Here is a 21,174-nt window from a genome sequence, read left to right as displayed (position 1 = left end):
TTTCTACCCGCTAACCTGCTTTTGTGCCACAGTATTCATGTTGCAAATGACTATTCCTAGTCAATGGTAACACCCAGAATGTTGTTGGAGGAAGATTCAGCGATGGTAGTGCCATTGAATATCAAGGGGCAGAAGTTAAATTCTCTCTTGTTGGAAATTGCAATTGACTGGCACTCATGTGGTACAAATGTTACTTGCCACTTGTACAACCTGGATATTGTTCAGTTCTTGCTGCATATGGTCGCAGACTGCTTTGGTATCAAAGAAGTCATGAATGATACTGAATATTGCGCAATAATTAGCGAACATCCCCACTTCAGACCATATGATCGAAGGACTTCATTAAAAAAGCAGCTAAAGATGATTGTGCCTGGGATGTTACTCTGAGGAACTCCTGTAATGATGATGTGGACTGAGAAGATTGACCTCCAACCAACCAGAACCATTTTTCCTTTTGTGCTAGGTATGACTCCGAGCAGTGGGGAGTTTTCTCTCCAATTCCCATTTACTTCAGTTTTGCTAGAGTTCCTTGATGCCATACCTAGTCAAATGATGCCTCTATGTCAAGGGCAATCACTCTCACTTCTGGAGTTCAATTCTTCTAGGTTATAATGAAGTCAGGAGGTGAGAGACCTGGAAAATCCAAACTGTGTCAGTTTTCAGGTTATTCTTTTGCAGGTGCAACTTAATAGTACTGTCACAACTCTTTCCATCATTTTCCTGATGATCAAGAGTGGCCAGTTTGGATTTGTCCTACTTTCTGTGCGTTGGACTTAGGCAATTTTCCTTCCTGTTAATGAGGTGCAGTGTTTGTAGTCATACTGGAATAGCTTAACTAGGGGCACAGTTAGAACTGAAGCAAAAATCTTAGTTGCTAAAATGTTGTCAGGGCCCATAGTCTTTGCAATGTTCAGTGACTCGGCCTTTTCTCGATATTACATGGAATGGATCAAATTCATTGAAGACTAATTTTGTGGAACTTTGGAGGAGGTCAAGATAGATTATCTACTTTTGGCTTACGGTAGATAAAATGCTTCTTCAGCTGTGTCTTTTGCTTTGATGTGCTGGGCTCTCTGTCATCATTGAGGATGCAGATATTTGTTGATGGAGCTGCTACCTCCTGTTAATAGTTTAATTGCCCAGCACCATTCACAACTGGATGTGGCAGGATTACAGAAGTTCGATCTGATTTGTTTGGTGTGGATTCAACTAGTTTATTGCATGCTGTTCCTGCTGTTTGGCATGCAAGTAGTCCTATGTTGTAGCTTCACCAGGTTGACCTCTCATTTTTAGGGATGACTGATGCTGCTACTGATATCCTCTACTGTATTCTTCATTAAGGAGGATTGATATTCCAGCTCGCTGGTAATGGTAGAATGAAGTAGTTGGAAATTAGAGCTACTCTTATCAGTCAATGGTGAGTATTCCATGAGATTTCTGACTTAGTTAAAAATCACACAACACCAGGTTCTCGTCCAACAGATGGTTGCTTGATGAATGAGCAGCAGTCCAAAAGCTAGTGCTTCCAAATAAACCTGTTGGACTGTAACCTGGTGTTGTGTGATTTTTAACTTTGTCCATCCCAGTCCAATACCGGCACCTCCAAGTTATTTCTGACTTGCATCTTGTAGATGGTGGAGCAGACCTTTGGGGGTCAGGGAATAAGTTATTCACTGCAGAATCCCTAGTCGCCGAACTGCTGATGTAGATATAGTGTTTATATGGCTGGTCTAATTCAGTTTCTAGTGCATGGTAACCTCCCATGATGTTGGAAGTGAAATTCAGTGATGGCCATGCCATTAAACGTCAAGGGGCTATTGTCAGACTTCCCCAGTTGGACCTAATTATTGTCTGACACTATCTGCCAGAAATGTTGATTGCCAGCTATAAATACAAACTTGAAAATTATCCAAATCTTGCTATACATGAACTGTTTCAGTATCTGAGGAGGTGTGAATGGTACTGAACATGATGCAATTGCCAGCAATAACCCCACTTCTAACCTAATAGAGGGAAGGTAATTGATGAAGCAGCTAAGGATGGTTGGGTCTTGGAAACTGCCCTGAGGGGCCCCTGCATGTCCTGAGACTGAGATGATATTGACCTCCAACTATCATAAACATTTCCTTTTAAGCTAGATAAGACACCAACCAGTGGAGAGTTGTAGATTGAAATACTGTGAGTGAAGTCAGATAAAGTTGATTTACTATTTGTTAAAGCCATTGAGAATTAATCAGATCTGTTTTTCATCAAATTTCATTTATTGATTTTTTTTTTGGTTATGGAAGATTGGAGAGAAGCTGCAAAACGGGAGAAATTTGCAGATGCCGTGATCATAGCAACTCCAGACAGGCATCATAAGGTACACAGGCCATTTCTATGTTTAATGCAAATTAGTGTTTGCAACAGATTAAACAAGTAAAATGTCAGGAGGAGTGAAGTGTAGGATAAGCTTAAAATGTTATGGTGGCTCCAGGAAAACTAATGTTAAACGCACAAATACTCCAATATTCATCAGAAATTTGGGGATGATTGAAATTGGCTGTATTGAACCAGCAAGAAATTACATGAAAATATTGCCGTCAGTTGTATTTAGATGAATAATTATAAGAATTTATTGCAGCATTTAAAATACATGTATTATATATGTGTAAGAATAATGGATAGTTGGGAGTGAATTGTTACTTATGCATTTGAGATCAAGCAGAATTGTTCAATGCACACAAACCCATATAGATTACCCCAAGATACAATTTTATGTCTGTTCTGAGTTTGCCAAACTGAGGCAATGTTTTATCGGGGTGGTAATATTTAGCCTAGGCTGTTTGGGGTGAGGAAAATGGGAAATCACCAGAGAATCAATCCTCTGTATGTTATTCAGTGACACCAACAGGGAAGTATGCATGCCTACACGTTGGCTGATAATCAAATAGCTTGTTGACATTATCTCAGTTTGTTAAAAGCAGAGAGGAGAATTTGATCTTTGCATTAAGAATTTTCATTCTAACAGCATTTTAAATAAAAAGTAGATCTGTGATGGGATGTACTCTCCTCAGCATTGTGTAGCTAATAGCATCAGCTGTAAGTGAAATTTTCTTGCTTAATTCTATTGATGACTCAGGTACACAGTATAACCTAGGAATGGACCAATGTTTCCAATACCAAGAGTCACCAAAGCAATAGGATGGTATTTTTTAACCTTCATGCATAACATGTACATGTACGTGCAAGTGTTGAATGTTTACTGTCACTACTTGTCATATATTCAGGACGTTGTGTCGGATATCAAAGAATTGGTGGAACAGCTTGATTTTTGTGTACGTTATTCTCATGGGCTTAGCCATCAGCACCAGGAGGTGTTTTCAGCCACAGTGGGACATTACCTAATGTCTGCACTTATACAGCTTTGGCAAGAGTCACTAAATAGTACACTGGTGGAGAGAATGACTCCCTGGTAGATATTCTCCTTTCCAACCCTTAAAAAACTGATGCCATATGTGTCATTGTTATTGTAATTCTGTTGGCTATCAGCTCACTTCATTCAAACTAGAAATCATACAAGACCTGTATAGCTGTTGTTAATGCTTTGTTTTAACCAGCTGAGCCATTGTGAAGAGTAAATGTACGTGCATTAACATCAAAGTGATTGGAATGTCTGTGCTTGTGGTCAGAATATGTTGAACTCTTTATTGATGACAAGATGATCAGATTATGTTTTTATTCTCCTGGATTGTCCTTATTGTTTCAATCATTTAATACCAAATACAAATGTATTTAATACTTAATATACTTCATTTATAAGATACACAAGCTGTATTATTATTTATAAAGTGGAACCGATTAATGCTGTAAGCAGTTTTTTTAAATTGCTGATATATTGTATTTAAATCTACAGGATCCAACAGTGGCATTTGCAAAGAAGGGCTACCACATCCTACTGGAGAAACCCATGGCAGTAGGTCATTATTATTAATGCTGACAAGAGATTGTAATATGGCAAAGTATAGTTGCATTAGACGTAGAAGATACATTTAACAGTTTTAGAGTAAAAATTCAAGTATAAATTTGAATTTATATAAATAGGGAATTTAAAAGTGATTGTTTGTTTGTATCCCATATTGGTGCTGTTCCAAATATTAGTGGGATGTAATTGCCCTCCTGTAGTTTTCACGTAGTGAATTCCTAATCGCAGCCAAATGGAAAGCAAGCACATCCACATGAAGGGAAAGTGAACATCAAAGAAAAAGAATCAGCTGAAGCCAGGCTCTGCACCTCCTCACAGATAGCTGAAATGTAGTTTTGCAGAAAAATAAAGCAAATTTTACAGTTTACTTCACAATTGAAATATAATGTATATTCTAACAAGATCCAAAATAGAGTTAAAATTAAATAAAAACTAGCCAATCTGAATTAATTGATTTGTATATTTTGGAAAATGAATGCGACAATTAAAAATCTAATTTTCAAAGTGGTTTGATTTGAAGAAGCAGAATATTGGAAGCTCTGGCCTGATCTCAAGCATTGGTTATTAGTTTAACTGATATAGTTAACTGTTCACTATAGTGAAAACAGTCATTAATCCACAAGTGAGTCTATCAACAACACAATATTATCTACAAAAAGACATCAGTACAGTTCTTGCAGAAATGCTCAAACTATGTAATCCAATCCACTCCCATACAATCTCATTCAACACAACTTCATCAATAGATATGGAAGAGATATGCAAATGACTTTGCACAACTACCGCCAGAAATCTCATGAAGATTGCTGAAAATAACAGTTTTTTAATGACTCTTATGACAGTCCAGAATTATATATTAAACTACATCTGCTCCACACAAGAGCAAAATGTAACCTGTTGTTTTACAGATTATCCAAAACACATGCTGCAACAGCCAGAAGGACCACCTTAAGAGGTAGCAACGTCAATGAAATTCCTCAGTAGTTTTGGGGAAATTGTTTTTGTAGATTAACACAGTCTTTCCTCATCTCCCAGATAACCTCCTGACCTCACCACGCTGCTTCAAGATGCTACTTTTATAGCATGTTGTAATTTCTCTGAAGAGGCAAGAATCACTTTAAAGATCCTTTTCTTCCCCTCCAGTTAGGTTACATGGATTCTGCCTAGTGGATAAGCAGTTAGTAGGTTCTGGATTGAGTTTCTTTATGACTTAATTCATTGAGGCAGGAAATCCATTAGCAGCAACATTTGCAATCAGGTCAACCCTATGAGCAGTCAGAGAGACCTAGACACAGGCTTTATGGTCAGTAGTATCCTTGCAGCTTAATGACTTGACCCATTACTTGTCTCACAGTGACCATCAATTACATACTTTTTCACTATTGAAGGCCTGAGGAGTCAGGTTATTGAAAAGCACAAAAAGGAAAGTGAAAGCTCCCTTAAAAGAAATGGTTGAAACCCATCATAGACTACATTCATATCTGAGCACAGCCTGAGTCCATCTAATGTTTTATATACACTATCCAGTTATTGCAGTTCAGGTGTTTGTTCATTCTGTGTCCTCCAATATGCTATAATGTTTGTTCTGTACAATGTTTTGTCAGGTTTCATTTCTAACAAGAGAGAATCTAACCATTACCTTTTGACATTCAGTGTAGATAGGCAAGAGGCTGGGAGAACACAGCAAGCCAGGCAGCATCAGGAGGTGGAGAAGTTGACGTTTTGGGTGTAACCCTTCTTCAGGACTGGGGGGAGTGTAGGGGGAGCTGCAGATAAAAAGGGTGGTGGGGCAGGGGGTTGAAGTGGGGATAGGTGAGGACAGGTAGAGGATACACCCTGGTTGGTCAATGAGAGGAATTAATCCAGTTGGTGGCAGGGAGGAGTGGAAGCGGGGGGAGAGGGGCTGGGAAGGAAGTCAGGGATGGGAAGGGAGGTTATTTGAAATTGGAGAACTCAGTGTTGAGTCCTCCGGGCTATAGGCTGTCCAGGCAGAAGATGAAATGTTGTTCCTCCAATTTGCTGTGAGGTTTGTTGTGGCAGCGGAGAAGGCCAAGGATGGTCATGTCGGAAAAGGAGTAGGAAGAGGAATTGAAATGGCGGTGAATGGGAGGTCTGGTGGGCTCCTGCGGGTCCAGTTGTGATGCTCGGAGAACCGCTCCCTACGTTTAACTTCGGTCTCCCCAATGTAGAGAACACCTCATCGGGAGCACTTGATGCAGTAAACTAGGTTGGAACAAAGGCTGATGAATCTCTGTCTCACTTGGAACGACTGTTTGATGCTTTGGATGGCGGTGCGAGGGGTGATGTCCCAGCAGGTTTTGCATCTTTTCTGGTTGCAGCGGAACGTACCTGGGGTTTCGGGGGGTAATAATCCTTGCAGAAGGCAGAGAACTCTAACTAGACCCCACCACCAAGAACGTCTTCCCCTCCCCACTCCTCTTGGCCTTCCACAAGTACCGATCCCTTTGACTGTCCTTGGTTTGCGCCACTCTCCCCACCATTCCCCCAAACCAGCCCTGACCTTTATCTACAAAGCTCGAGTCAGGAGTGCATTGAAATACTCTCTATTTGCCTGTCTGAGAGCAGCTCCAAAAACACAAAGAAGACTGACACTGTCCAGGACAAAGCAGCCTGCTTGATTAGCACCACATCCACAAAAAACAATTCACTTCCTCCATCATCGAGGCTCAATCGTAACAGTGTTGTACTATCCATAATTTACACTGCAGAAATTCACCAAAATTCTTTAGTGCCTTCCAAACCCATTGTCCCTTCCATCTAAAAGGACAAGGGCCTCATTTACTGTACATTGGAACACTGCCACTGCAAAGTCCCCTCCAAACCACTACCATCCTCACTTGGGAATATATTGCTCTTCTATCAGTGTTTCTGGATCAAAATCCTGGAACTTCACATTATTGTAGGTTTACCTATAGCACATGGACTGCAGCAGTTCAAGCAGGCAGCACACCATCACCACGTCTAGGGCATCTAGGATTGGGCAATAAATGCTGGCCAGTGATGTCCACCCCATGAATGAGTTTTTAAAAATGAAATTTCATAATATTATCATTGTTCTGTCAATTAATTTGACAGTTCAAACTAGAATATTTGCTTTTGGTGAATAAGGTGAAATTAAGTTGTTGCGCTCTATTTTGTTTTTCTCCAGAGAGAAATTTTGACTGGTTAAAGCAGAACAACCTGCTATTGAGTTACTGAGGTTTCAATGCCTGATTGAATTTGAAATGCTAACCATTCCCACATGGATTGACAGATCTAAAGCCAAGTGAACATACCTTTTTAAGAAGGGAAACAGATGGGTAGGAGTCACTTAGCCCATCCTCTCATATTCCCTTGTGGCTAGCTCAGGGATAGAATAGAAAAACAACTGGGTGCAGGCAGTCTATACACCATCTGGAGAGGAAGGGCATGCCAAATAAGAGGAAGTAAGTCTCATTTTTTAATATTATTCTTTCACAGGTTTGGGTGTCTCCGGGTAGACCTGCAGTTGCTGCCTATACCTAATCTTTAGCAAGGAATGCTGAGTCATTGTTTCATCGCTGCCTCCTTTTGAGGTTTTCAGCATCACAAATACTACTTTTTAGCCAGTTTAATTCATGCCACTTGACATCAAACTGTTAAATACACCAGATATATCAAATATAGGTCCTGAGCATCACTGCTATAATACTGATAACTTGGGTCTTACATCAGCCTTGCTCCTAGCCAATCTGTTCCACTATAACACTGGCATCAGTCCTACAATGTAAAAAATTATCCAGGTATCTACTGTCCACAAAAAGCAGACAATGCAAAATGGCCAATTATTAATCAATCAGTCTACTCTCAATCATGAACAATATGATGGATGTTTTCCTTGACAGTGCTATCAACTGATACTTACTGAACAAGAACTTGCTCATTGATTCTCCATTTGAGCTCTGTCAGTCGGTTCTAGATCTAATTTCAGTTTGGTATTAATGGGGACAGTAGGCCTGAATTCTGGAGGTGAGATGACAGGAACTGCCCTTAACAAATGACCGTGTGGCATCAAGCAACAAAAATTGAAATAAGTGGAAATTGGAAATGAAAATCTATGGTGCTTGAAGCCACATGCAGATTGTTGAAGGCCAACCCTGTCAGTCCCAGGGCAACATTGCAGGGGATTTAAATTTTATTTCTAAGCAACTTCATCTACGGGCATATAACAAGCCGAGTTTGCACCTAGAGTAGTGCATCAATATGCAAATAGTTTAGTCACAAAAATTGTTCCTTAATAGCACTTACGATATTTGTGAAACCTATGAAAATTTACCATGCTACCTTTTCCATAAAACCTTAAGTTAGTTCTTAAATAATCCAGGTGGCCTAACCACAGTTATCTTTTCTGTTGTTCTGGCTATTAATCAGGATAAAAATGACTTCTTTAAAGCTGTCCGAGATGTCTTTTTAGACCTCTGAACCTATGCCCTCTTGTCCTGCTGTTATGTTGTATTGATAAATATTGTTTCAGGCTTGCATTTTCTACCAAATTAGGTATGTTATGCTTTTTATATGTCTCTTACAGCATTTATAGTGTTGTTTGTTTTTTTTTTCTGCATGATTATTTATAGTTCTCAGAAAGTACATTGCACTTAAATTATGACTGCTGTCAGGTTTGATCCAGAAATTGTAGAAAATGCCTTAATAATCATCAAATATTCCCTAGTAACCTTGCTGCCTAACGACCACAAAATGTGAAGCAACCATGCTTACATTGACATATATGATTACAGTTATGGAATCAATTGTTCCTTACTATTTTTAAATAATAGTGTTTACAACATTGTGTTTAGCACATCATCACAGCAATCTACACTAAATTCACATCACCTGTAATTTGTCAGCTTTCCCACCCATACCTCCAACTTTCCTGACTATTTTTGGGGTGTTATCTCTTGTTGAAGCCTAGTTTTCCAAATGATTCAACTGTTCCTTTTTTTTTGCTTTTAATCAGGTGACTGTGGATGATTGCAAGGAGATTGTCCTGGTATGCAAGGAGAATAATGTGATACTTGCAGTTTGCCATGTACTGAGATACTCCCCACCAATTCTAAAAGTACATGTAAGTTTACCTGAAAGCTGAGATCAAATATAACTTCTAGCATAACTTTGCACATTAAAATATTGAGGACTAGATCTAATAGCAGTTGTCAACCAGCCAAGAGTCTTAATGACCTGCACTTCCCAATGGCCAGACAATTATTATTCCATCATAAATGGGAGATGCAGCAACAACCGTATGATAGCAGAGCCCAAAAGAGTTATACTTATTGAAGATTCCACTGAGCAATGCCTTAAGCTCAAACTTGTCTGAAATAATCCATTTAAATCGGGAGACTTTGGAGAGTTCTACGAAATTAAGTAAAAATTACTCAGGAAAAGTTAGACTGTTAAATATATATGCTAACCCCTGAGCAACTATTCAACTACCCCATGTTCACCTCACCTCCAGGCCACTTACAACTCTCAAATCATGACCTAACTACTCATCTCTCCCCCACGATCAGCAATGTCAGCTTCTAATGATAAGCTTTTGGGCTGTACTTAGACAAGCAGCAACAGATACATTCCCATATGAGACACTGAATAGTTGCATGTTGATGTAATGGAAGTGTTATTCTGTTGACAAATCTCACTGATTAACAAGTTGATAGCTACATAGATGCAATCAATGATGCTCTTTATCAGGTGTGTCCAGCAAAGGATGCAACAAATTGCATTCTGTGTCTGTGAGGTCCCATCTGTTACAAATGACATCCCTGATTTGGACATGTTGAAGACTATGAGAAAGTGAGGACTGCAGATGCTGGAGAGTCAGTGTTAAACTATATGGCACTGGAAAAGCAAATTAGGTCAGGCAGCATCCGAGGAGTAGAAGAGTCGGTGTTTCGGGCATCAATCCTTCATCAGGAATGGGGGAGGGGGGAAGGGGTCTGAGAGATAAATTGGAGGTGAAGCTGGGGCTGGAGGGAAGGTAGCTGGGAAGGCAATAGGTGGATGCAGGTGGGGGGGTAATTGTGATGGATAGGTGAGGAGGGTGGAGCAGATACGTGGGAAGGAAGATCGGCAGGTAGGACAGGTCAAGAGGGTGAAGCCATGTTGGAGGGTTAGATCTGAGATAAGGTTGGTGGAGGGGAGATTTGGAAACGAGTGAGGTCGATATTGATGCTATGTGGTTGAAGGGTCCCAAGGCAGAAGATGTTCTTTCTCCAGTTGGTGGTTGGCTTTGTTTTAGTGGTGAGGAGACCCAGGACTTGCATTTCCCTGGAGAGTGGGGAGGGGGAGTTGAAGTGGTCGTCCACAAGGCTGTGGGGTTGTTTATTGTGTGTGTCCCAGAGATGTTCCCTGAAATGCTCCGCGATTTGGCGTCCTGTCTCCTGAAAGTACAAGCGATCACATCGAGAGCAATGGACACAGTAGATGAGGTGGGTGGATGTGCAGGAAAACCTCACATATAGCAGAGATTTTCCTGCATATCCACCCACCTCAACTACTATGTCCATTTCTCTCGATGTGGTCTCCTGTACATTGGGGAGACAGGATGCCAACTCACAGAGCATTTGAGGGAACATCTCTGGGACACACACATTAAACAACCCCACCACCCTGTGGTTGACCACTTCAACTTCCCTTCCCACTCCCCAGGACATGAAAGTCCTGGACCTCCTCCACCGCCAAATCAAAGCCACCCACCAACTGGAGAAAGAATGTCTCATCTTCTGCCTTGGGACCCTTCAACCACACGGCATCAACATTGACTTCATGAGTTTCCAAGTCTCCCCTCCCCACACCTCATCCCAGATCCAACCCTCCAACTCAGCACCGCCCTCTTAACCTGCCCTAGCTAACCATCTTCCTCCCCACCGCTCTGCACCACCCTCTCCACCAACCTATCACAATTTACCCCCACCTGCATCCACCTATCGCTTTACCAGCCACCTCACACCCACCCCCACCTCTTAACCCCTATTTATCATGCTGCTCCCTTCCCTCTCCATGTTCCTGATGAAGGCCTTATGCCCAAAAGGTCAACTCTGCTGGTCCTTGGATGCTGCCTGACCTGTGGTGCTTCTCCAGTGCCACACTTTTCGACGATGTCGAAAACTATGTAGAATTTTCCAGGACTATCTTGTAATTTGGTATTTTCCCCTATTTCCTGGATCATGATGTGTTTTGTCTAAGAATTTGTGTTTGTGCATACCCAGCTGTGAAAGCATGATTTTTGCTGAAGGATTCCCAACGAGTGTCTGGAACTCTAAGACAGGATATTCGAATAAATACTATTATATTTATGGTGGGTCAAATGGCCATAGTGGTGATATCCCACATCCCAGTACAAATTTTGTCTTTTGCTGGAGGCATTTTTTTTCCAATAAATACTGGATCCAGCAGATACTTAGTTTGAGTGGGTTCCACTGTGGAGTTGGCAGATTTTTAATTGTTGCAACTAGCATCAATGGTTGGAAGGCATCTGCATCTCTGCTCTCCCCCACCCTGCAATAAGGGCTTCACCAGCTCTCCCCCCTCTGTACACCACAGGCCTACAACAATGACATCACCCACCCCCAATATCTGGAAGTTTCCACCAGCATCTAACCCAATCACTAACACCTGTCTTGGCAAGATGTTCTTTAATTTTTCCTGCCAGAATTTGCCTTGGCCAGAGAGGAGGGTTTTAGAATTAAAATGCCTAGATTTTATAAAGGTGTATATTGGGGTTTAATTTTGCTAGAATTAAAAAAGAGAAACTATTTTGTTGGGGTTAAAGTTATCTGTTTGGTGACACATACTGTGGAAACAGGCCATTTGACCCAACAAGTTCACACAGACCCTCTGAAGAGTAACCCACCTAGACCCATTTCCCTACATTTACTTCTGACTAATGCACCTAATACTATGGGCAATTTAGCATGGCCAATTCACCTAACCTGCACATCTTTGGATTGTGGGAAGAAACTGGAGCACCCAGAGGAATCCCACGCAGACACAGGGAGAATGTGTAAACTCCACACAGTCACCCGAGACGGAAATCGAACCTGGGTCCCTGGCACTGTGAAGCAGTGGTGCTAACCACTGACCCATTGTGCCGCACTTGTAATATCTGAAACGTAGCTATAGAGCAAACTTAATCTTTTATTCTTCAAAAGTTTCCAAAACAAATTTTAAAATTACATCATGAATTTCTGAACTTGGTGATTGGAAGTTGTAGATATAAAATATATTCTTGTCATGAAATGATGCTATTGCAGTATAATCTTTTCTTGTGGTACCTTTTAAATGTCTTTGTTTATTTGCCCCTTTTCTCTGTATAATATACGCAATCAGTTTTGCACCATGTGTGATCACATTATTTGATCCATGTCACTCTTCTGTGTCATTTATTGTTCACTCTGACTGTTTGCCTCATGTGATATTATTCAAACAATGCAGTAATAGTCCGCTATTCATTGCACAAACTGTCCTTTGTAAATTGTTTTGACTAAAGCAGGCTTCCTTTCATTAGATTTGCATTAATGCATACATCAAGCATTTATGCTAATAGTAAGTAATTTCAAACAATATAATTTATAGTTTCAAGAGGAGGGAAAAAAGGATTTGAGCGGCTTTGATTAAAAGTATTTCACAGAACTTTTCAGAATGGGGATTCCTACAAGATAATTCTTACCTGTTAGATAAGAAACTATTACTAAATTGTTTGTCTTTCACATTGAGGTTATTTCTGGCTAGTCCAGCAGTTTATGCCATTTCTAATTGCTCTTGAGAGAATGGTGATGATTTGATGCCTTGAACCACTGCACTCCATATGGTAAAATATACTACAATGTTGTTAGGATTTTGGAAAATATTTCCTTTGGTGGAACAGTATGTAATTGTGCAAAGTACTTGTATGTATGGACTATGAGCAGGAATTTTCTGCTAGAGTACATCAGCTGACAATGGGGATGGAGTAGTTACTATCTGAGTTTTGCAGCTGAATGCCGTTAATTGACTGGTGGGAGGGCTGGAAATGAATTGACCGGCAATGGGGGAGAAATGGAGGTGGTGCCTGAAGAAATACAAGTCTGTTTTAAAGACACACAGCAGTCTACTCGAGAAAATTGAAGAATTAGAGATTGTGAAAGAAAGGTAGAACATGGCAGCCTCTCACATTTCCCCAGTGTAAAACTGAAGGTCCTTCTGGTGATAGTGAGCATGAGGATGGCAGTCCTCTTTCTGGATCAAGGAAGAAGGCTACTTGCAATCATGGCTGCAGATTATTGAGACAGTCTGCAACTTGAGCAAAGTTTGGAGGAACAAGTTCACGTGCTGAAAAAGTTTTTGATAGCCTGATTTGCTCTGGCGAGGTGAGTGCAATGCTAGATTGTAATTACAAGCTTTTGGGCTGTACTTAGACAAGCACAACAGATACATTCCCATATGAGACATGGACAAGTTGAATGTTGATGCATTGGAAGTGTTATTTTGTTGAATCTCACTGATTAGCAAGTTGATAGCCACATATATGCAATCAGTGATGCTCTTTATTGGGGGTGTCCAGCAAAGGTTGCAACACACTGCTTTATGTGTCTGTGAAATCCCATCTGTCATAAACTGTATACTTTGTCCAGATTCTCAAACAAATTATCAAGTGACCTGCAAGATGCTGTGATGTGCAGCTACCTGCAAGATTCTAATTTGTATGCAAATGTATTCCTTCACCTCCCTCTACTACTAGTTATCTGCAAGCTACATCTGTTTATTATCTTTTAACTCCATTCACACGATTCTGTTTTTATCTTGTTGATAGTTGTGTTCTTTTTTTCTTTTGCTACCTTTATCATGAGTATGCAGAGTTACTCCCTGTTTTCCCCAATATTATTTTTAAAATATTGTACTCTGTAATGCTTAATTCCTTGTCCTCATATTTCAGAAGCATATTTCTGTAACCCAACTATGCATAGGTCCTTCTGCCATATCATTGCTTTCTACTCCCCTGTTTTATTATGAACACTGTGCTTTGCCTTATAGATATTTTAACTAATTTGAATAGATTTTCTGCTCACTCTGTTTAATAATCATTTTGATCTTTAACCAACCCATTCTATAACTACTTATTCTCTATAACTCTACTTATTCCCTTGTATCAATCCTCTCTTGCTTTATTCATTTCTGTGTTCTACTGCCATGTTATTATCAGGCTGTTGGTATTTTTTGTAGATCCCTTCCCTCTTCTTCCTACTCTAAAGCCTTAACTACCTCCCTATTTATCCTGTCAGGTGGACTTCATCCCAATGGGTATGTCATCTTCCTTTTACAAAATTGTGATGCCAGTGTCCCATTAAAATAAACCTTCTGTCCCACATAGCTCCTTTCACAACATGTCAATTGTCCTGATCTGCCTGCCCATGCTAATTTACACATGATGCAGGCAATAAATAATTCAAAGCTTATTATTGTTAAGATATTGCTCTTTAATGTTGAGTCATATTTCTGAAACTCTTTCAGCAGGACCCCCTCCCAATTCCTAATGTCATTTGTTCCAACATGTATCACTGTAACTGGATTTAATCTCTCCCTTTCCAATTGTCTCTCCAGCCATCATGAGATAACCCTTTCCTTAGCACTGGGCAGGCAACACCATCTCCAGCATTCTCGTTCATCGCTACAAAGAATGCTATTTATTCCTCTAATTGAGTTCCTGACAACTATCACATCTCTAGCCTGTTGTTCGTGCATCTCTCCCACTGGACAGCCTTGAGGACCAGCGTGCCCTGGTCTGCATACTGGCTGTTATCTATGCAGGTTTTCTTCATTTCCCCACAGGCAATGAGTATTTTGTACGTATTGGACAGGATCAATACTTGTGGGACTTCTTTCTCAATCTTTCCTAAAACCTCATCTGACTCCCATCAGATGACATGGTGGCTCAGTGGTTAGCACGGCTGCCTTACAGCACCACGGACATGGGTTTGAATCCAGCCTCAGGCGACTGTCTGTGTGGAGTTTGCACATTCTCCCTGTGTCTGCTTGGGTTTTCTCCGGGTGCTAGAGTTTCCTCACACAATCCAAAGACACAAACTTGATTGAGTTTTTTGAAGAAGTAACAAAGAGGATTGATGAGGGCCGAGCAGTAGATGTGATCTATATGGACTTCAGTAAGGCTTTCAACAAGGTTCCTAGTTCTGGGAGACTAGTTCGCAAGTTAGATCTCATGGAATACAGGGAGAACGAGCCATTTGGATACAGAACTGGCTCAAAGATTGAAGACAGAGGGTGGTGGAGGGTTGTTTTTCAGACTGGAGGCCTGTGACCAGTGGAGTGGCACAAGGATCGATGCTGGATCCACTACTTTTCATCATTTATAGGAATGATTTGGATGTGAGCATAAGAGGTACAACTAGTAAGTTTGCAGATGACACCAAAATTGGAGGTGTAGTGGACAGCGAAGAAGGTTACCTCAGATGACAACGAGATCTTGATCACATGGGCCAATGGGCTGAGAAGTGGCCGATGGAGTTTAATTTAGATAAATGTGAGGTGCTGCATTTTGGGAAAGCAAATCTTAGCAGGACTTATATACATAATGGTAAGGACCTAAGAGGTGTTGCTGAACAAAGAGACCTTGGAGTGCAGGTTCATAGTTCCTTGAAAGTGGAGTCATAGGTAGACAGGATAGTGAAGAAGGCATTTGGTATGCTTTCCTTTATTACTCAGAGTATTGAGTATAGGGGTTGGGAGGTCATGTTGTGGCTGTACAGGACATTGGTTAGGCCATTGTCGGAATATTGTCTTAGTTTTGGTCTCCTTCCTATCGGAAAGATGTTGAGAAACTTGAAAGGGTTTCGAAAAGATTTATAAGGATGCTGTCAGGGTTGGAGGATATGAACTATAGGGAGAGGTTGAGTAGGCTAGGGCTGTTTTCCCTGGAGCGTCAGACCTTATAGAGGTTTATAAAATCATGAGGGGCTTGGATAGGATAAATGGACAAAGTCTTTTCCCTGGGGTGGGGAAGTCCAGAACTCGAGGGCATAGGTTTATGGTGAGAGGGGAAAGATATAAAAGAGACCTAAGGGGCATCTTTTTCACGCAGATGGTGGTACGTGTATGGACTGAGCAGCTAGAGGAGGTCGTGGAGGCTAGTACAATTGCAACATTTAAAAGCCATCTGGATGGGTATATGAATAGGAAGGGTTTGGAGGAATATGGGCCGGGTGCTGGCAGATGGGACTAGATTGGGTTGGGATTTCTGGTCGGCATGGACATGTGGACTGAAGGTCTGTTTCCATGCTGTACGTCTTGACTCCAAACTCTGTGCAGGTTAGGTGAATTGGCCACGCTAAATTACCCCTAGTGTTCAGGGGTGTGTAGGTTAGGTGCATTAGTCAGGGGGAAATGTAGGTGAATGAGTCTAGGTGGGTTGCTCTTCAGAGGATTGGTATGGACTTGCTGGGCCAAAGGACCTGTTTCCACATTGTAGGAATTCTAGTTCTAGTTCAGACATGCCCTCTCTTTGCCTAGCCTGTGTGACTATATTCCAATTAAAACTGTCCTCCTTATTCACACAAGCTTGATGATTCTGAGTCTTGAGAGATTCGAATAGAGACATGTGCTTGCTTATGACAATGTCACTGACTCCCATATATTACAGTACAGATATATTATAGTGTGGATGTCAAGTCATACTCACCATACTGTGTATGAGTGGCATATTTTCTTCAAGAGATGTTTCATAGTAATAGAAGCAGGAGTAGACCATTTAGCCTATGGCTAAATTAGATTAGCCCATTTAGATCATGGCTGATCTATCCAGCTCTTCCTTCCTGCATTATATATATAACCCTTAATTCCCCCTACCATGCAAAACCCATTCCAACTGTATCTTGAATATATTTAATGAAACTGCCTCTACTGCTTCCTTGGGTGAAAAATTCCATACATTCACTGTTCTTTGGAAAAGCAGTTCCTCCTCATCTCTAACCTAAACCTACTCCCCCTAATCTTGAGGCCATGTCCCCTAGTCCTAGTCTCACCCACCAGCTGAAACAACTTGTCTGACTCTATCTTATCTATCCATTTCATAATTTGATATATTTCTGTAAGATCCCCTCTCATTCTTCTAAATCCTAATGAGTCCAGTCCCAGGCGGCTCAACCACTCCTCATAGGGTAATGCCTTCATCTCCCGAACCAATCTGGTGAACCTCCTCAGCACCACCTCCAAAACCAGTATATCCTTCCTCAAGTAAGGAGATCAGAACTCCGCACAATAGTCCAAATGCGGCCTCACCAACACCTTGTTCAATTGCAGCAGAACCTCCTTGCTGTTAAATTCAATCCCTCCAGCCATGAAAACCAATATTCCATTTGCCTTCTAGGTTACCTGTTGCACTTGCAAATCAACTTCTAGCAATTCATGTACAAGCATTCCTACGTTCCTCTGCACAACAGCATGCTGCAATCTTTCACCATTTAAATCATACTGACCTACTATTTTGACTTCTAAAGTGGATAACCTTACATTTACCAACACTGTACTCCAACTGCCAGACCCTTGACCACTCACTTAACCTATCAAATTTTCTCTGTAGAATCTCCACATCCTCCGCATAGTTTGCTTTTCCACTCAATTTAGTATCATCAGCAAACGTGAATATGTTGCACTCTGTCTCCTCTTCCAAATCATTTTTATATATCATGAACAGTTGCAGGCCCAACACCAACCCCTGATTCATCCAAAGAGGAAATATTCCTCTCCAAGATCATGGCCTGGCAGATGTGGTTGTTTTTAAATCAAATTTTTAATGTGATCTTCAGAGGCATCTTGATAGTGAGGCACCCTGTCTTTTTGTGCTATTGGCAGCTCTTACCTCGGAAGGTACAGTTCCCAATGTGACATTGCTGGAGGACATTCTATTAGCCCTCCAGTAATCCTGAATTCTGGCCAGTTTATCAAGTCTTGCATTAGGTGACTGTCTACAACATGGTGCAGGATCAGATCCTGTTCATTGTCCAAAGGTCAGTGTCCCAACCTCAAATATAAAATCTTACCCATACTCTCTAAATACTAGACTAGCATCCACTTATTTTAGGAAATGGAGAATTAGTATGACATTAATGTTTATGTAATAAAGTATTTTTATGGCAAACATCCAAAGGAAATACTGCAGAATATAAATCAATAAAAGAAGTGGAAAGTGCTGGAGAAACTCAGTAGTTCTGGCAGCATCTGTGGAGAAGGAAACAGTTAATGTGAAATATAATATAACTTTATTTGGGAACCGTCTCTCTCCATGGATGCTGAGTTACTCCACTACTTCCTATTTTAATTTCAAATTCCAGTACCTGTATTCCCAATATTTTGCATTTGTTTTCATGAAAGAAGTGGGTTTCTTGTGAGCCAATGTGAACAGAAGAGACGAGCTATGACTCAAACCATCAGTTACTACTTCATTGATAATGACTCCAACCCCTATTTACTTGAGCAAGATGAATCAGACCTAAATGCAACCTCTCTCCGCTTTGAAAGTATTCTTACAACTAATCTTGTAAAATTTGCTTTCAGTTATCCTGATGGGACTCCTCACAATCGTTCAGCATCTGCTATTTTTCATATTCCCCTCAATAAAACTTGTTTGTTTTTACATGAAAGGCACGTTTTTACAAATATTCAAAACATACAAACAGTTCAAACAGGGGAAGACCATCTGGTCCATTCCTGCTGTCCCATATAATTATGATTCCTTGCTTTAGGATGGGGGAAATATAAATGTTAAAATATGAGAAAGAAATAATTTATGTATCAGGGATGTGATCTAGAAATTCAGGGATCTGATAAAACGTGTACCAAATTTGAACTCTGCTTCATGATCTCTGATGTGCTGAGAGGAATTAAGTAGTACTAGAAGGAAAACAAAAAGAAGAATTATTTCCGCATCCGAACCATGTCAACCCTCATTCAGCCTCGTTCAGTCACAAGTGCTTCTTTGGTGATTGACATTCAACATATTATCAAATGCTTCTGACAGTGGCCATGGAAACTGTGCTGTCTTGCACCACTCGGAAAGCCCTCTGGAAGGAGGTCATATGGAGGTGATAGACAGGGCTAGGCCGTACTGAATGGGGAGGGAAATATGTCTGCTGAATTGTTCTCTTTACTACATTAGAAGATGCTTTTCTCTGGGTAGTTCACAGAATGAATCACAATCACAGCTGGATACAAATAAAAGTGGTTCATTTCAGTAACTGCAATTATTATTAGAGTTGTAACACTTTAAAGACAAAACATAGAATACTAACTGGCATTCACTTCAAGCTTTGCTGATAATTGGTGCATTACTTTCAATTATAGAAGAAAGTAGAATACACAACTTAAAAAATAAAAAGTGGGGATCCATGATGGCGGCGATCTAGGAAGATCGCATTGCAGAGCTCCGCACCACAACACAAGTGGAGTGAAACTTCAACCCGGACCATCATGATATCCTGCAACTCCAGAAACTTTGAAAAGTTAACTTACCTGCTGCCCAGAGGTGCCGAAAAAAGGAGGAGGAGCATCAGAGGCCGGGCCCGCAGCCCAGCCTGCAGGATCCTTAGACTCAATTCCCTTCCAGGCTCTGCTGACCGAGCTCACAAAATCTCACAAGATGTTGGGTAAACAAATAGAAGAGAAGCTGGCTCCAATCTCTAGCATGCTGCAGAAGCATAATCAGCAGCTGGGAGTCCTGGAAAAGAGGATGAATGAGATTCAGCGGAGTCACAGTGGTGGGAGCTGAAGCCAGTTCATCCAAGGATAGGATCCAAGCCCTGGAGACACAGTTCCGTAATTTGCGTGACCAAGCGGATGATCATGACAACAGAGGAAGGAGAAAAAGTATTCGGACCATTGGTCTGCCTGAAGGTAAGGAAAGTGAGCTGCCTGTGGAATGTATTGAGGACTGGCTGCCGAAATTCCTTAACTGGAGGCTGGCATGAGAGGCTTGAAGATCCAGAGGGCTCACTGAGTCACAGCGCGGAGATTGGGTCTAGGTCATCGTCCTTGTCCTCTCCTGGTGCGGTTCCAACATTATAGAGATAAGGAAAGAATCATGGAAGCTTCCAGAATCCAGGGGAAAGATCCAAGGCCCTAATTTATGAGGGCTCTAAGATCATGTTATTCTAGGTCTTCTCAGCGGTGGTGATCCACAAAAGATAATCTTATGGCGGTGTCAAGAGAAGACTGAGGGAGCTTGGGATTCGGTACTCCCTGAGGTATCCGGCGGTGTTTCAATCACCTTCGATGGATCCATACATCTCTTTGACACATTGGAGAAGGCAAGAAACCTTGTGGACAAATTAACCTAATCTGAACAAGTTAGTATATATAAATAGCAGTGTTGTTTAGGTATGTCTTTGTCGTATTGTAAAAGAAACAAAGGAAGTTCGGTTGGAGTTTTCGTTTTTTTTCTCTATTGATAATAATTTGGTTTAAACTATGCTTGGTGGCGGTTGAGATGTGTATTTTCATTTTCTAAGTTAAGATATACCAAAGGATGGGTGGGGTATTCACCCCTTTCTTTCTTTAAAAATGTTTTTTTTATTCATATTGCTATTCTATGGTGTGCTTACTTTCTTTTCTGCTTGTGTTCGTGGTGCAGCTCTAGCTCGGAGAAGGGAAAATGGGTGGGATGGCTAGATGCCTACTTATGGGTAGTTGCCCCCTCCAGGCAGGGATGAGATCCCCTATTCAGCGCCGTTGGCGCATTATATGTTAGTTTGTTTTTTGGTTTTTGTTGATTTTCATTTTTAACAGTTTTGTAGGTTTGTTAAATGTAGTGTTTTAGTTTATGTAGTTTTTATGTTCGATGTGACACTAAGGCTTAGCGATTTGTGATTCGGGTTTCTCCTCTCTGGAATTTAAATGTTACTGCAGAAGGTTATGGCTAATGACATGATTAAATGGTGTACCTGGAATATCAAGGGAAGTCACTCACCAATTAAGAGGAAGAAGGTACTCTTGAGTCTTAGAAAGGAGAAGATGGATATTGTTTTGTTACAGGAGACATACTTGGATGATAGGGAGTATTTGAAATTACAGCAGAATGGCTTTGATCGAGTTTATTTTTCATCACTTAATACAAGTAGGGGAGTGGCGAAATTGGTTGGGAAGAATCTCTCATTTAAGTTAGTAGAGTGTGTAAAAGTCACCTAGGC

At 40.9% G+C, this 21,174-nt stretch overlaps 1 protein-coding gene across 7 annotated transcripts in view; it reads left to right on the top strand.

Annotated features, from left to right (window-relative positions):
• The window catches only part of LOC122540348 (uncharacterized), a 263,160-nt gene that overhangs the window by 48,899 nt on the left and 193,087 nt on the right, over positions 1-21,174 (top strand). For 5 of the 7 annotated variants that reach the window (XM_043675941.2, XM_043675939.2, XM_043675942.2 and 2 more), the window contains exons 4-6: positions 2,289-2,362; positions 3,896-3,955; positions 8,961-9,068. In XM_043675941.2, coding sequence (XP_043531876.1) covers positions 2,289-2,362; positions 3,896-3,955; positions 8,961-9,068 — 242 coding nt within the window. The remainder of the gene's footprint in view (positions 1-2,288; positions 2,363-3,895; positions 3,956-8,960; positions 9,069-21,174) is intronic. The other 2 variants (XM_043675945.2, XM_087980440.1) reach the window with 2 other exon arrangements.

The sequence above is a fragment of the Chiloscyllium plagiosum genome, unplaced genomic scaffold, assembly GCF_037043375.1.
Source record: "Chiloscyllium plagiosum isolate Xiang-an unplaced genomic scaffold, Cpla_swu_hap1 HiC_scaffold_37, whole genome shotgun sequence".
NCBI classification, from domain to species: Eukaryota; Metazoa; Chordata; class Chondrichthyes; order Orectolobiformes; family Hemiscylliidae; genus Chiloscyllium; species Chiloscyllium plagiosum.
Note: the sequence above shows the minus strand (reverse complement) of the source record. Positions and strands in the feature narration are given on the sequence as shown.